The sequence below is a fragment of the Chionomys nivalis genome, chromosome 1, assembly GCF_950005125.1.
Source record: "Chionomys nivalis chromosome 1, mChiNiv1.1, whole genome shotgun sequence".
Lineage (NCBI taxonomy): Eukaryota > Metazoa > Chordata > Mammalia > Rodentia > Cricetidae > Chionomys > Chionomys nivalis.
Window position 1 is genome coordinate 11,099,854 of NC_080086.1, and position 14,732 is coordinate 11,114,585.

The window sequence follows — 14,732 nt, forward strand, 5'->3', positions numbered from 1 at the left end:
TGTTACTTTGGAGGAGCAACTACAATGTGGACTTTCTTTAGGGAGAGCCTATGATGGAGCAAGATGGAATTCTCCTCTTTAGAACTTCAATGCTAGATGATGGCACACATTTTCCGGCTGGTGTGCCATTAGAATATTTGGTTTCATAATATCTTATGCTCGAGAATGGCAATCTTTCCTACTTCCCCTTCTCCTCTATTTTTCATTTACTATAACCCCAGGCTTTAGTTAAAACTATTTTAAAACATAATGTGCTACCTAACATTTACCCAACTTTCGTGTGTCTCAGTGCTAACCAATAAAGACTAATAGCAGCACACAGTGATATGAAAGCATGTGTCCTCGGGGCCTCTGAAGGAGTGGTTTAATGAAGTCACCTCTGCAAATGCGACTGTAATGGAAAGGGCAGGTCTGTGCTTGGTGGCTGTGTCTACATGTCCCCATGCGTCCGAGAGAGTGATGCACGACACCTTAATTAAGCCTTGTTGTGCTGAACTGCACTTTGTGGTCTCACTATCCTGTGCACGCCCAGCTCCTTTGTCTTCTGCTTTAGGAAAGCCCTCTGCTCATGCCTCTGTGCATTTACCCACTGTAGAACCTTTTACTGTACACATGCTCTTTCCCATTTACACCTTGCTCCCGAATCTAGACAGATCTCAATACTCACCCTTATCATACCATCAGCAGAAATCAGTAATGTCTTTCCGTTTGCCTTTGTCTACAAAGGTCAAATCCTGACAGTGTCAGTAGTTACTGAATATTCTTAATTCATTGTGAAAGACTCTGTATCCATGCAGCCTCAGTGAGAGTAGGGTGGCTGCACTCAAAGGTGAGAACCCTCCCACTCTTTCCTCAGTACTTTCCTTCCCAGATAACTGCCATACTTGTCACCCTGGCTTGAAGCCTAAGTACATGGATATGAATTTCTGAGAACATCACTCAGTAAGGGCCGTATATGTTAACATTCTACTCTATTCTTTGATTGCAGAAACCACCTGGCCCCAAAGCAATGAAATACACAGCCTTTTGGTTAAAGGGCAGGAGGTTCTGCACTCAATTCCTGCTATTCACTGATTGAGATAGAGATTAAAATATACTGTTAGAAAACAATAAATATTAGAAAACTGAATATGTGAGTATTTTCTTTTCAAAAATTATTAAATTTATATGTGTATGTGTGTGGGTATAAGCATGCAAATGCAGGTACTGATGGAATCCAGAAGCAGGTGTTAGGTCCCTTGAAGCTAGACTCACAGAAGGTTGTGAGTTCCTGATGTAGGTGTTGGGAACTGAACTTGAGTCCTCTGAGGGAACAATGCACACTCATAACTGTTAAGCCTTTCATCCAGGCCCTAAATATTCTCTTTATGCTGAAAATGCTTACTTTCCTGTCGTCTAGTCTTCATAATTTCTTACATTGTTTTCAACATTTGCTGCTTCCTCCTGCTGACATTATCATTCTCCTTCCATTTCTCCAGCAGTTAGTTCCCATGTGGAACACACACTATTCATTTCTTCTCTTTAATCAAAACAGATACATTGCAAATGTGATCTCCAGAACCAGAGTGGTCTTCCTGGAAGTACAGTAATGACTTAGCACACATTAACATTCATCCATGCTGGTCATAGCCAGGAGTGTCCCTGCCTTGACATTAGGCAGCCAATGGAGCCAGTCTTTCATTTGGCAGCTGAATAGTCCCATGAGCATCTTGTACTAAGGTGGAAATCTCTGTCATGTGGCACAATTTGTATCACACACTACTATAAGGGGAAATTATTTTTTATACAGCGCTTCCTGTTGCCCAGGTAAGGCTCAAATCAGCTGTGTAGCCAATAATTACCTTAATCTTAGATACCCCTGCCTTTACCTCCTGAGTGCTAGGAATATAGGCATGCATCACCAGGTCTTGCATATGTAATGCTGGGAATTGAACCCAGGGCTTTCTGTGTCTTAGCCAAGCACTCAACCAACAGAACTACATCCCTAGCCTTAGAGGAATATTCATTTTTAAATACTGTTTTATTGTACTTCTAAAGTTTTCTAAACTTTTGAGTTTTTTTCTGCATGTCACATATTCATATGGATATTTTTATATAAAATCACCAATTATGGAAGTATGGGTTGATTGGGAAACAACTTGTAAACATTAAGAAATGGAGTTTAAAGATCACTGCCAAATATTCTCAGATTTAACCTGTCAATCCCTTAGGATTTGAAGGACAACAGTCATCCTATAGGCCACTATATGATAATGATGGTATTGCCATTCATTTACTCATTTAAAACATTTAGCATACATTGATGTGTTAGGAACTATTAAGAAGTGAGGCAAGTCTAAAGTGGATTTAGTCATTAGTTCTTCCATTTCCTAACAGGAAAAAAGAACACAGTCATCATGCTTGCTTCTTGCCACTCTCTTTGTCCAGAGTGACACTTTCTGATCTCTATTTATTGACTACTGTCTGGCCTTCAGTAGCAACTTAAATGCCATACCCTCTAACTTGCTTGGACTCAAGTTTAACTCTTTAGTGTCCAGGCACTTATCTTTTGATACAGAACAGTGTCTGCCATCTTTAACATAACAGGGCAACACAATAATCTAACCACATTTGAGAATCAGCCAAAAACTAGGACGCCTGAGGACCTGCTATATTAGAGGCTGTAAGACTGGTATTATCCATATGAGAGGAGAGAGGAGGGAGTTACTGTCTGTGACAGTGGCTAGGGATAGGGAGGAGGAAGGGTGTTTTCTCTCCTCTAATCAATAAGCTTGTGCCTGCTTCTGTTATTTACTGACAAATCAATCAGGGGAGGCTATCTTTATTCATTAGAATATTGAATACCGGAGATGAAGTTTTCTCATAGCAAATGATTCCTCATTAAGCAAGCATGGTGGCACATGCCTGCAACTCCAGCGCTTGGAGGCAGAGGCAGAGGCAGAAGGATTGCAACTTAAAGCCAACCTAGGCTACATGAGATCCTGTCTTGAGAAAAGACTTGTGATTACTGATTAGTTTGATTATTATTTCAGATGGGCTTACACTGGTGACATTCAAACTCTTCTAGGTATGTGATTTAACTTAAAATAGTCTATAAATGTTCTCCATCCTTGCTTCAAAAAGTAAAGCACCCAAGAATGCTTGTAATCGCCACCCTAAAGATGTTGTCCTAGATAAATTACTACATGATTATGTCCAAGAACTAAAGAGTTCTGTCTGCTTGCTGCTTGTTTAAGAAATCAGTCAACTGTCTCACAGGGATGGTCCTTATCATGCAGACAACTCACTCAACAGTAAAGAATGAGAGATTCTTCAGCATCAGCTTCACACATGTACAGTATGCTTATGAGTGTGTGTATGGTGTGTGTTTGTATGTATGTATGCCTTTGTATTTGTGTTTATGTGTATATATGTATATGTGCTTATGTATGTTTAGATGGGTGTTTGTGTGTATATGTATGTGTGTTTATGAACATTTAGATGGGTGTCTGTGTGTGGATTTGTATGTTTGTGTGTATGTATGCTTGTGTGTCTTGCAAGTCCAGATCTGACTCCCATATAATGACAGAATTTTAGCCTAGAAACTCTATAGAATTTTCCAAACTGCTTCCAGAACCACTGAGAATACTATCCTAGCAACTAAAGAAATATTTAAAAGCTTTTGGGAATGGTAATGGCCACAGACTTGGATTTACAGCACAGCTTCTCTGAGAGGACAGGGTAAGGGCTGGGTGGGAAGTGGGCAGGCACATCTGACATGGCAGACATTTTAGAAACTGTGATCAGGATGTGATTATAGTGCTAGACTCTCATGGTGACAGCAGGTTAGGTCACACCATCCCTATTCTGTTAGGTCACTTCACTCCTATTCTTCAGAGAGTGACTGAAAGAGCTAGACATGTGATTTCTAAACTTGGCTCAAAGGATCAGAGAGCCAACAGTGCTGAATCACCATCAGTACAAAATAGGAAGCCCTGAAGAGTACTTATGAGAAAGAGAGGCAGCATTGAATCTGAAGATAGTATAAAGACGTCTGGAAGAGCAAAGGTGTTAAAAACAGACAAGGAAGAAAGAAATTAACATGTCTTATTAGCATGGTGTATGACATACAAATGGGTTAAACAGACTGCTTTAGGGTTTCACATCACTGGGAAAAATGCAAATGTTGTCCTTAAAACACTGGAAACACATGCTCTAATCTGTGTGGAAATTCCCCCGTTAATCAGTATAAGACTCTGAAGACAGAGCTAAACTATCAACAATGGATTTTAAGAGTAGAAGAAAGAAAAAAATACACCAGGAGCATCTTAAAGAAAGCACTTGTAAGATAATAGACCTAGATGTACACATACATGCACCCACATAAACACGTATGCACAGCATACTCATGAATGCACTCAACAACAGCAGATGTACATAATTAAACATTCCAACTAAAAAGCAAAGATTGTATTCTATGTATAATACAAAATTCATTTGTGTGTTACTTGTAAGTGTTATGATTAAAATAGAAAATACAAAATGATGCAAGTAAAACAATGGAAATTGTTGGGTCATAGAAACTGTAAAACCAAAATGACAGTTCCTTGACTGTTTATTACACAGGAGTTTTAAGATATTGTGAAACTGAGGCTAGACAACAGTTAGCTCTCCAAGGACTTGACCCTTATCCCGATTTTCCCAGGGTTCCCTAAAGATGGTGGTGTCCCCATACAATAGGGAACAGTCTAGAGACTATGACAACCACATTCCCAAAAGGTAGGGTAGATGGCTTTTAGTCATTTGATGGGTTATGAATGTTTACCATCATTAAGGAGTGTTGGTTACAAGTTGTTATTGGTCATGATCAGAAAAAAAAAAACTGAAAAAAATGAGATTAGATTCAAGGATCTCTTTCTAAAAGAGAAAAGGGGGTATATAATATAGAACTGATAGGATAAAAGGGTAGATTGTTGAGTCTACTTTTGAACAACTACTTTTCTGAAATATTTTACATTGGTATGAAATTTTGAATATAAAACAAATTTAAGGTTATTTTTGTTACACTGTATTATATATTTCTATTTCTTGTTTGTGGTATTGTACCTTTGTATCTCATTTAAAAATGTAAAATTTTAGTCCTTGGAAGCTATTTGGGAAAATATAGTCATCTATGAGAATCAAACTTATAGTCATGTTAGGTATGTTTTTAAGGTCATGCAAAAGCTATATTTGAGACAGATATGTGATCTTCAAACACTTCAAAGACTTACAGAATATAGTATTTAAAATGTTATAATAACAAGACTTTTTGTGACAGTGATACATATATGCTTTTGGCAGCATCAATCATTTCATAAAAGGATAATAGGTGTTGAAAAAAACTCCATATGGAGTTTACTTTCTTTGTGAAAAAGTTAGTCATTTAGGTACAACATTGGTATTGCCTGGACTGATGATAGTACACTGCCCAAACCAGAAAAGCAGGACACAAAAAAGTGACTGTCAGACTTTGTCAAGAAAGACTAAGACCATTCTTCATAAATTCCTGCTTCACAGGAAAGTCTGTTAAATATTTTAGGCCTATAAGCCAAAGATAAATGCCTCTATGCTACAGAGGAGTTGGGTGAATGTCCAGCTGTTTCTGTCATTTCTTATAGTTTTGAAAGTTGCTTGCCCTGCACTTCCTGTTTACTCAAGTACTTATTATGTTCTTCTGGGGTCTTTAATGGAATTGAAGAGTAGGTAGTTATAGTTGCAGTTTTCCTTTGTTATAATAGAAGGTAAATTAGGTACAGAGCTTTGTACTCATCAAGATAGAATAAATAATGGAGTATTTTCCCAAATATGCCAAATAGAAATGGACTGGACGTTGCAAATGAAATTTTTACCTAATAATTATTCTATTGTTTACAGTTTTACTATATTAGAGTTAAAAACTTCCCTTTAATTTAAACAAAAATGGTGAAACACTGTGTAATATTCCTTTACAGTATGTGAAGCTATGCCACTGTGACTGGTTTAATAAAAAGCTAAATGGCCAAAAGTTAGGCATGATTTTTGGGGCAGAGAGAAGTCTGGGAAGAAGAAGGTAGAGTCACCAGCCAGATACTATAGAGCATGACATTTGGAGAGATGAGGTAACAAGCCATGAGCCACGTGGCAGCATGCAAATCAATAGAAAAGGGTTAATTTAAGTTATAAGAGCTAGTTAGAAGCAAGTCCGAACTATTGACCAAGGTTCCAAAATTAAAAATATTCTTTATGTGGTTATTTTGGAGCTTGCTGGTAGGACAGAGAAAGACTTGCTACCTTAAGATGAAGGACTTGTTACAGAAAGAAGGTACTGTTGTATAACAGATCCCTCCATCCAGAGATTAAAACATTCCATTTTTCAGAAATCTTTAGAATGAAAGTAAACTACTCTAAATAGCTTTAGGAAGTCCCTGAAACTGAATGGATTCACTAGCTCTCCTCCTGGCTCCACCACAGCAAGCAATAAAAGCTTAGAGTCCCCTCATACTGAAGGAAAGAGCTGCAAAGAAGACTCTGAGACCAGACCAGCTGATGGGAAGAACAGAAACCAGCTGAGCAACCTGAAAGCAGTTCAGACTAATGAGGCATCTAGAAAGCATACTTTCCTACTCTGAGCTGTCTGAAGCTGTGCAGTGTGCTCCAGGTTCCCAGCGTTGGGAGCTACCACTCATGCTGGGGTGGGCTTTGGTGATACAACAGTCTTTGGTTCATTTCTGCTCCTGTAAGTAATCCCTCATCTATATTCTTGTAAGTAACCCCATTGGAACTCACTATTCACCAAGCTGGATATCTGTACTTTGATCCGTTATAGAAGCTTTTTTTTTTTTAAATCTGGAGAGAGTAGATGTGCAGGTTGTGTCACCTCAGGAAAAGTTTTGTCATACAGCAGATTCATATTTTTATTTTTTTTTTCCTGTGGGTATTTTTTTATTTTTTTTTTCTTGCTGATTTTTTTATTAATTAATTAATTTAATTATTAAAGATTTCTGCCTCTTCCCCGCCACCACCTCCCATTCCCTCCCCCTCCCCCATTCAAGTCTTCCTTCCTCCTCAGCCCAAAGAGCAAGCAGGTTTCTCTGCCCTGTGGGAGGTCCAAGGACCACCCACCTCCATCCAGGTCTATTAAGGTGAGCTTCCAAACTACCTTGGCTCCCACAAAGCCATTACGTGCAATAGGATCAAGAACCCATTGCCATTGTTCTTCAGTTCTCAGTAGTCCTCATTGTCCGTTATGTTCAGCGAGACCGGTTTTGTCCCATGTTTTTTCAGTCCCCGGCCAGCTGGCCTTGGTGAGTTCCTGATAGATCATCCCCATTGCCTCAGTGTGTGGGTGCACCCCTCGCCGTCCTGAGTTCCTTGCTCGTGCTCACTCTCCTTCTGCTCCTCCTTTGGATTGTGAGACTTCAGTCCAGATTCATATTTTTAGATAAATTTAAACTGAAGGTATTGATATGGTAAGATTGTCCTGTGTAGTTCAGGTTTGCATAGTCTAATGAATAACATCCTTCTAGTAGAGGCACAAGAACAGTTAGAGGCAGACAGGAATGTGTGATGGCAGAAACTGAGTTCTGAATGTGCCCATGTATTGCTGGAAGAGATCATTTAGGATAGAAGTTCTCAACCTTCTTAATACTGTAACTCTTTAATATAGTTCCTCATGTTGTGTTGACCCTCCAACCATAAAATTATGTTTTTGCTACTTCATAACTGTAAAATTGCTACTGTTATTAATCATCATGTAAATATCCGGTATGCAACCCCCAATGAGGTCATGACCCACAGGTGGAGAACCTTTGTTCTTGTAGATGGGATATTTCAGAAGGAGCAGGTCTGTCAATACCGTGACTCTAGTTCCTAAAGTGCCATATTTAATTTCTGAGTTCAAGAACTGAAAGATAATAGACTTGTGTTGTTTCAGGTCACTTTACTGCCATACTTTGTCAAAGTCTCAATGGGAACCTAGTAGATTAACATGATTTTCCTTACCCATGATCTCTCTGTGGCTTTATTCCTCCTTAGGACATTACCCTAGAACAATTGAAATCCCAACCCAAGTTAAAAGCCTGAAAAATACTGTCTGTCTCCAAATCCATAGTTTTTGTATCAAATTCAGAAGAAATCAATACTTCTGAGACTCTAGAGCATCGAAGAATTTTGTGGTCCTTTTAGCTCACATTGCATCATCTAGGCGGTGTGAAACTGGGGCTCTGGACTTCATTTCATGGAGTTCAGACATGTTAGACCTACATGGTTGTTGAGTGAAGAAACTACAGCATGCTGATACATTTAAAACTACTTTTGGTAACAATAAGCCAATAGTTGACCTTTGCATGAAAGTGAAAAGAAAAAAGTTGTCACCTACATTCGCGACTTCATAAGACCCGCTCAGCATCTGTTCCACGTAATGACTTAGATCTCTGATTCTCTTGTGATCCGAATCTGTGAACGGTAAGTGCCACCAGTGAGGAAACCTGTTTGAAAAGAAAGGAGCGATACTTCAGTCAGTATGAAAAGTAGCTTTTTTGAGATGGTCACAAAGTTAACAGCTACACCCATGTAGGGCCAATAACAGCATTAGAAAGAGTCAGGATATACATGATTAATCATGACCATTTTATAGACACAACTGTGGTCATTTGTGCTACTTGAATTAGCACTGATATCAACACTAATTTAATTTAATGTTAAATTAATTTGATGTGATCTTTATTACTGTATTTATGGCAGACCACAAATGTTTCCACCCAGTACATGTAGAAGCTAATACAAACTTTCTGAAATTAATGTCTTACAGTTTTTCAAAGAGTTCTGGTTGTCTCGTTACTTATGGGCTCTTGACAGACATTATTGCATGATATAAATTAGACATTTCATTTAGAAGCATCTGCTTCCATCTGGTCGTATTCTTGTGAGTCAAAGACACCCTGTCCCCGAGACTTTGACCAGAAGACTTCTTTGTCATCTACCTGAAGACTGTCTTGGTGAGTTGTGTCATTTGGTGGGATGACCTGTTAGTGGTCCCCTCTGGTAACGTATTTTTATGCTTAATTGTATCTTTTCAGAAACTTACTGTTTCCTGTACATATGCTTCTGCTTTTTTGTGCAGACGAAGGCCTGCCTGCAGTGCTTCCTAGAAGGAGAACTGAGGGGGGTTGTGAAACTTTTTCAGCAAGCACCAGAGACAGGTGCTGACTTCAAGTCAGGACTTCAAGCCTGCTGCTTATTTTTGTTCATTTTTTGAGACAGGGTTTCTCTGTGTCACCTTGGATGTCCTGGAGGTCACTCTGTAGATCAGACTAGCCTGCAACTCAGAGATCCACCTGCCTCTGCCTCCTGAGTGCTAAGATTAAAGGTGTGCACCACCATCACCTGGCATCCCTGTTACTTGCTAAAAAAAAGTCATGAAAGTACAGTATGGATAAATGTATATATTTAATTTATTACCTAGTAACTAGGTAACACTTCATATTTTAAAATAGTTTATCAATCTAAGGATTGAATTATTAAGATTTTTTTCATCTGGAATTAGTTACAAAAATTAGTATCCATATATAATTAGTCTATAATTTAAAAAATAAATTACACACATACATATGGTGGCAGTTTTGGAAATGATCTTGGCAACTAGACTGCTTTAGTTAGTTTTAAATATAATTCATATGTCTATGTGCAAAACTTCCATATTGGTATAATGAAGCAATTCAATCTTTTCTGACATTTTATAGATACTGAAAATTCTAAGTATAATTCTGTGCACAGAATTTAGGAACTGGGCCATGCTAGTACCATCCAATCCATGTAAAGCTCATCTGCCATATGCACATTGACAGCAGTTACTGAAAAGTAATTTTATGCTGTTTTACCTGACACCATTGTCATATTCTCTCTCAATTTGGTTAAGGTGAAAAGCAAGCAAATGAAAACAGCTTTTACATTTTGTGTGTGTGTTTAAGTTCTGATTTGAAAATAGAGTTCTTCTAATAATTAGAATAATTCATTTCCTCAGTACTAACACCAGGGTTTTCTTTTCCCTTTGGTCTGGTCTTGTGTGTGTGTGTGTGTGTGTGTGTGTGTGTGTGTTTTCATCCTGGGAGAACACACAGCGAAGTTTTGATGCTGAGAGGAAGGCAGGAAGAGGGAGAGGAGTCTCCTCCAGCAGATGAGCTTAAGTCATTCTTTCTAAGAAAATCTCCCTGTTTGTGCACTCCTGGAAGGCGCCGGAAGTACAAATGGCTCAGTTAGAAAACCTCTATTGCAGGCTACGACTAAATAGATTTCCATCCTTCCTGACTCTGACTTTCTGATTTTTTTCTCAGATGGGCTTTGCGGAAGTCTCTTAGGGCTTCCCTCAGTCAGAAGAAATCTTGCTGTCTTCTTCATCCATATGTATGATCTCCAGTCTTGGCCCCTGTGGGAGTGACAGCCCACAGGAGCTGCTCAGAGCACACAAGGCTAAATGTCCCTCCCTCAGTGGGTTCCTTAAATGGTTTGAATATCAATTTAGCTTTATTGCCAGGCAACAGCCGTGTGCAGAACAGAATCTTAACTAAGGCTAGAAATTGAGAAGAGGCATGTGGAAAGAGGTGCTCGCACCACTTCTGAAGTTCTCCACAGCATCCAAGAGGCCTGAGGAGGCAGCCTCTAACAGAAGTTAATTTATACTGTTACGGTGACTGTTACTGGATATGATGACAAGCCTCGACATTGAACTTTGCTGAAGTTTGCAGATCTTTGTTCATGGTTCCCTTTTTCCGATTCTACTAGAAGAACAAAACCTAAACCTATGCATAGAAGTTTCCAGAGTGAATGCATTTGCCTCTCGTATTGTTTAACTGCTGTCTAATGTCTTATCTTACAGGTATTGAAAATGTTCATGCTTCAAAATGTCTGTGACAAGAGAAAACATACGTTTTCAATATTCCAAAGTATCTCTTCACCCATTGACAACTTGTATGTATGCTTTGGAAGGTGATTAAACCAAAGAACAAGTACAAATCCATATACACAAAGCATGTTAGGAACAACCTCAAAGGTTGGTCTGCTCAACAAAAACCCTGGTGCCGAGGGAAAGAATCAAAATTCGGTTTATCTGGCTGCCAATATCCTAATTTCTGGGGAACTCACAATTTTAAAGATAAAATACAGTTTTGCTGTGTGACCCAAATTTGCCCCATTTTAACTAACGAGTATTTCAGATGAGATGACTGCTTGTTCTCATCGTAGCTACTGTCAGCTAGTGCTCAGTCTTTTTCATTGTTACAGAATGTCCTCAGCAATTCCTTCAGAATGTACGTGGAATAAATAACATTTAGATAATGCAAGTTGAGTCATTACTGGTTAAGAAAATCCCGGCTTGAGAACAAGCCAAGGTGAATTATGAATGAACCAATTGATATTATTACACCCCCCCCCAGAACAGAAATCCCCCATTCTTCTTTATCTGTATCTATGTGTGTTTATATATGAGTTCTTAAATTTCAGTTATTGCCAGAAGAGTAGGCATGTTGATTTAGTTCTGACTTTCAATTTCAATTCTATTTTTATAGAAAACAACTGAGGAGATTAAATTTTAAAACAGGGAAATAAAACAATTTTTCCCAATAAGTGATGAAAAATGAAAGAGGTTCTGATTTTTTTTTTTCTTCCATCTACAAAAATCAATGGCTGGAAAGAAAATTGCCAACTTTGTTCTGCTCTCTGCTGCAAAGGGCTCTTCGCTCAGGCTCTGCGCGCGGGGGTGGGGGGTGGGGGGGGTGGGGGTGGGGGGGCAGCTCTGCAGCAGACACTGCGGCTGCTCCCAAACACGAAATCTCTTAGCTATCATTTCTCCCCTCTGCTCAAGGATGAACTCCGAAGGCCAAATATGGCTGGCGAGGGGACAGAGCCTTACTCTGGGAGAGGCAGCGACGAGAATTGCTTCTGAATTTGGCTGTGAAGTCTGGAAAACTGCTCGAATGACTTTTGGGTCAGGCTTTTCCTCTTGTCACTGAGGGTCACCTCGATCAGGTACAGCTGCAGATAAACAGGCAAAAATCAAAAGATGGAGATTAAACTTGCCACAGACCCTAAAACCTGCTTTTAGGTAAATTAAGCAAAGAGGAAAACTATCTGTTAAAAAAATTATCATCAGAACTGAAGGATGTAATTTGTAATGCCACGATTACCTATAAATAAAATGTATGAGGGTTCCATAATTTTATGTTCTCTCAACATTGCCTAATTTTTGCTGTCCTTTCTTGTAGACACTTTAATTAGCTCTTGATTTATATTCTACCACAGGGTAGGAACTGTTCCTCCTGATGGTTCTCCCACTAATAGCTCCGGTTGTTATGATTTTTCTTAAAACATCTCTTTAATGGCACTTCTCCACTTGTAACTGATTTTCAATTTGCATAGTAAAAACCCACCATGCTTTAAAAGGTATGTGTAGCGGAGTCTGTGGTGCAGATTTAAACTTACGTTGCTGTGTGTCTTGCTGAGCCCTAATATTGTGACTCTCTGAATTGTCCTGGTTTTATGCAGGTTGTAGGATTCCTGGGGAAGAGTCTGAGGGGTTGGTTTGGCAAGGCTTATGGCTGGCATCTGTGCAAGAGTGTGGATCAGGTTATTCAGTTTAACTGGGAAACACTGCAAACTTTCCTTTATTTTCCTAGAGAAGTGGAAAAGAAAAGATAGTGAGAAACACTCCCTCTATCAACTGGCTTCGCTTATAATTGGGTCCCGTATGTTTGTCAGATGTATGTTTATGAAAGGGTAAGGTGAAAATTTACAAAACCCAGCTATTAAATACTGTGTTCTTAAATAAATAAGTTCACATCTGGAAGTTATTAGGAAGTATAGAAGACATTATCTTGGTGAGACAGAAAATATCATCATATTCTGAGAAATTTTTTGCGTTGGTGAGATAGCTCAGAAGGTAATGGTGCTTTTGTTGAGTCTGAGTGACTGAGTTTGGTCCTATTGAGTGTCCTCTGATTTCTTCATGAATGCTGTGAGCACAGGAGTGAACACACACATACACACCCGTGTCACACGAGAGAGAGAGAGAAAGGGAGAGAGAGAGAGGGAGTGAGAGAGAGATCTGGACATAGTGTCACACATCTGCAATCTTAGCATTGGAGGAAAGAGGAGGGAGATACAGAGACACACGCACACAGAGACAGAGACACATACAGACAGAGACAAACATAGACACATACACAAAGAGACACACAGACACACATAGAGACAGAGACTCACACAGTGAGAAAGATTCAGACACACATAAAATAAATAAATAAATAAATAAAGGTTATTTTGTTTTATGTTTTTAGAAATTATGATGTTAAAACAAATTAACTGTAGTTCAAAATCATTTAAAGTATTTGCACATGTTCAGAAATTAAACCTAGAAAGTGAGGTAGGTCCAAAACTGCCTATGAATAGGTGTGTGCAGCCTGTAGTCCACATGCAATCCAACATAATGTCACAAATGTACATTAGGAGATTACTTTTGGTAATGTCTTTGTTTGGTTCTGAAGCATGAACTCTGTAAATGACATCATGTTGGAATGAATATGCCAAGGTTGAATATGCCACACCCACTTTTTCCCGTCTCCTTTATGTAAAGGATTTTGAAAACTATGGCTCAATTTTCAAGGTTTAGTTCTATTTTATCTCTGTATACCTTTATTTTTCTAAAAGCTATCTTAGAAAAATTCAGTACACTATAACTATGTATTTAATGATTAAGTGTTTTATATGAACTCTATGGTGTTTTTTCTTTTCTGATTGTTTTGATTTTGTTGCTTGATCTTGGAAGCATATTTTTAGTATTCTAATGCTACAATAAACCCTTAACATAAAGCTTTCATCCTTTCTTTTATGATATTTTCTATTTATTCCCTTCGAAGAGCATATTGAAATTTGCTAGTTTCCTTAAGCACTGCTCTCTTTCCCTGAAGGATTGGCAGTGTTAACCTATCAGAACCAGAAAGCAAGCAGCATGCTCATTCTCTCTGTTACATTTCCAAGTTTCCATTGGCATTGTTTTAAAAGGTTGAATTTTTAAAAATTTATTAATTTATTAATTCCACCTCCTCCCATCCTCTCATTTCCCTCCCACTCCCCCCACTCCCCCTTCCCCTCCTTCTCTTGTCCTAAGAGAAGTCAGGGTGCCCTGCCCTGTGGGAAGTCCAAGGCCCTCCCCGCTCCATCCAGGTCTAGGAAGGTGAACATCCAAACAGACTAGGCTCCCAAAAACCCAGTACATACAGCAGAATCAAAACCCAGTGCCATTATCATTGGCTTCTCAGTCAGCCCTCATTATCAGCCACATTCAGAGATTTTGGTTTGATCACATGCTCGTTCAGTCCCAGTCCAGCTGGCCTTGTTGAGCTTTTATTAGATCAGTTCCACCATCTCCATGGGGGGATGCACCCCTCGCAGTCCTGACTTCCTTGCTATTGGTCTCCCTCCTTCTGCTTCTTCATCTGGACCTTAGGAACTCAGTCTATTTTTAGTGTGTGTGTGTACTGTACAATTTTACACTGGATATGAATGAAATTCTATTCCTCTGTATACCATAAAGATTTCTAAATGCTTCTAGATTTTGTTAAATTTCCACTTTCCATTGAGGTTACAAATAAGGCTTTCAGTTTAATTCTTAGTGGTTGTTTGAACATTTATCTTGTAATCATTTATCCAAACTCTTATCTGAAATCAGGTTCTTGTTAATC

At 38.8% G+C, this 14,732-nt stretch overlaps 1 protein-coding gene across 3 annotated transcripts in view; it reads right to left on the reverse strand.

The window, feature by feature from the left end:
* Pik3c2g (phosphatidylinositol-4-phosphate 3-kinase catalytic subunit type 2 gamma) overlaps nt 1-14,732 on the reverse strand; it is a 324,648-nt gene that overhangs the window by 57,307 nt on the left and 252,609 nt on the right. For all 3 annotated transcript variants that reach the window (XM_057780802.1, XM_057780793.1, XM_057780784.1), the window contains 3 exons: nt 12,475-12,664; nt 11,906-12,027; nt 8,378-8,486 (listed from right to left, as the gene is read on the reverse strand). In XM_057780802.1, the coding sequence (XP_057636785.1) occupies nt 8,378-8,486; nt 11,906-12,027; nt 12,475-12,664 (421 nt within the window). The remainder of the gene's footprint in view (nt 1-8,377; nt 8,487-11,905; nt 12,028-12,474; nt 12,665-14,732) is intronic.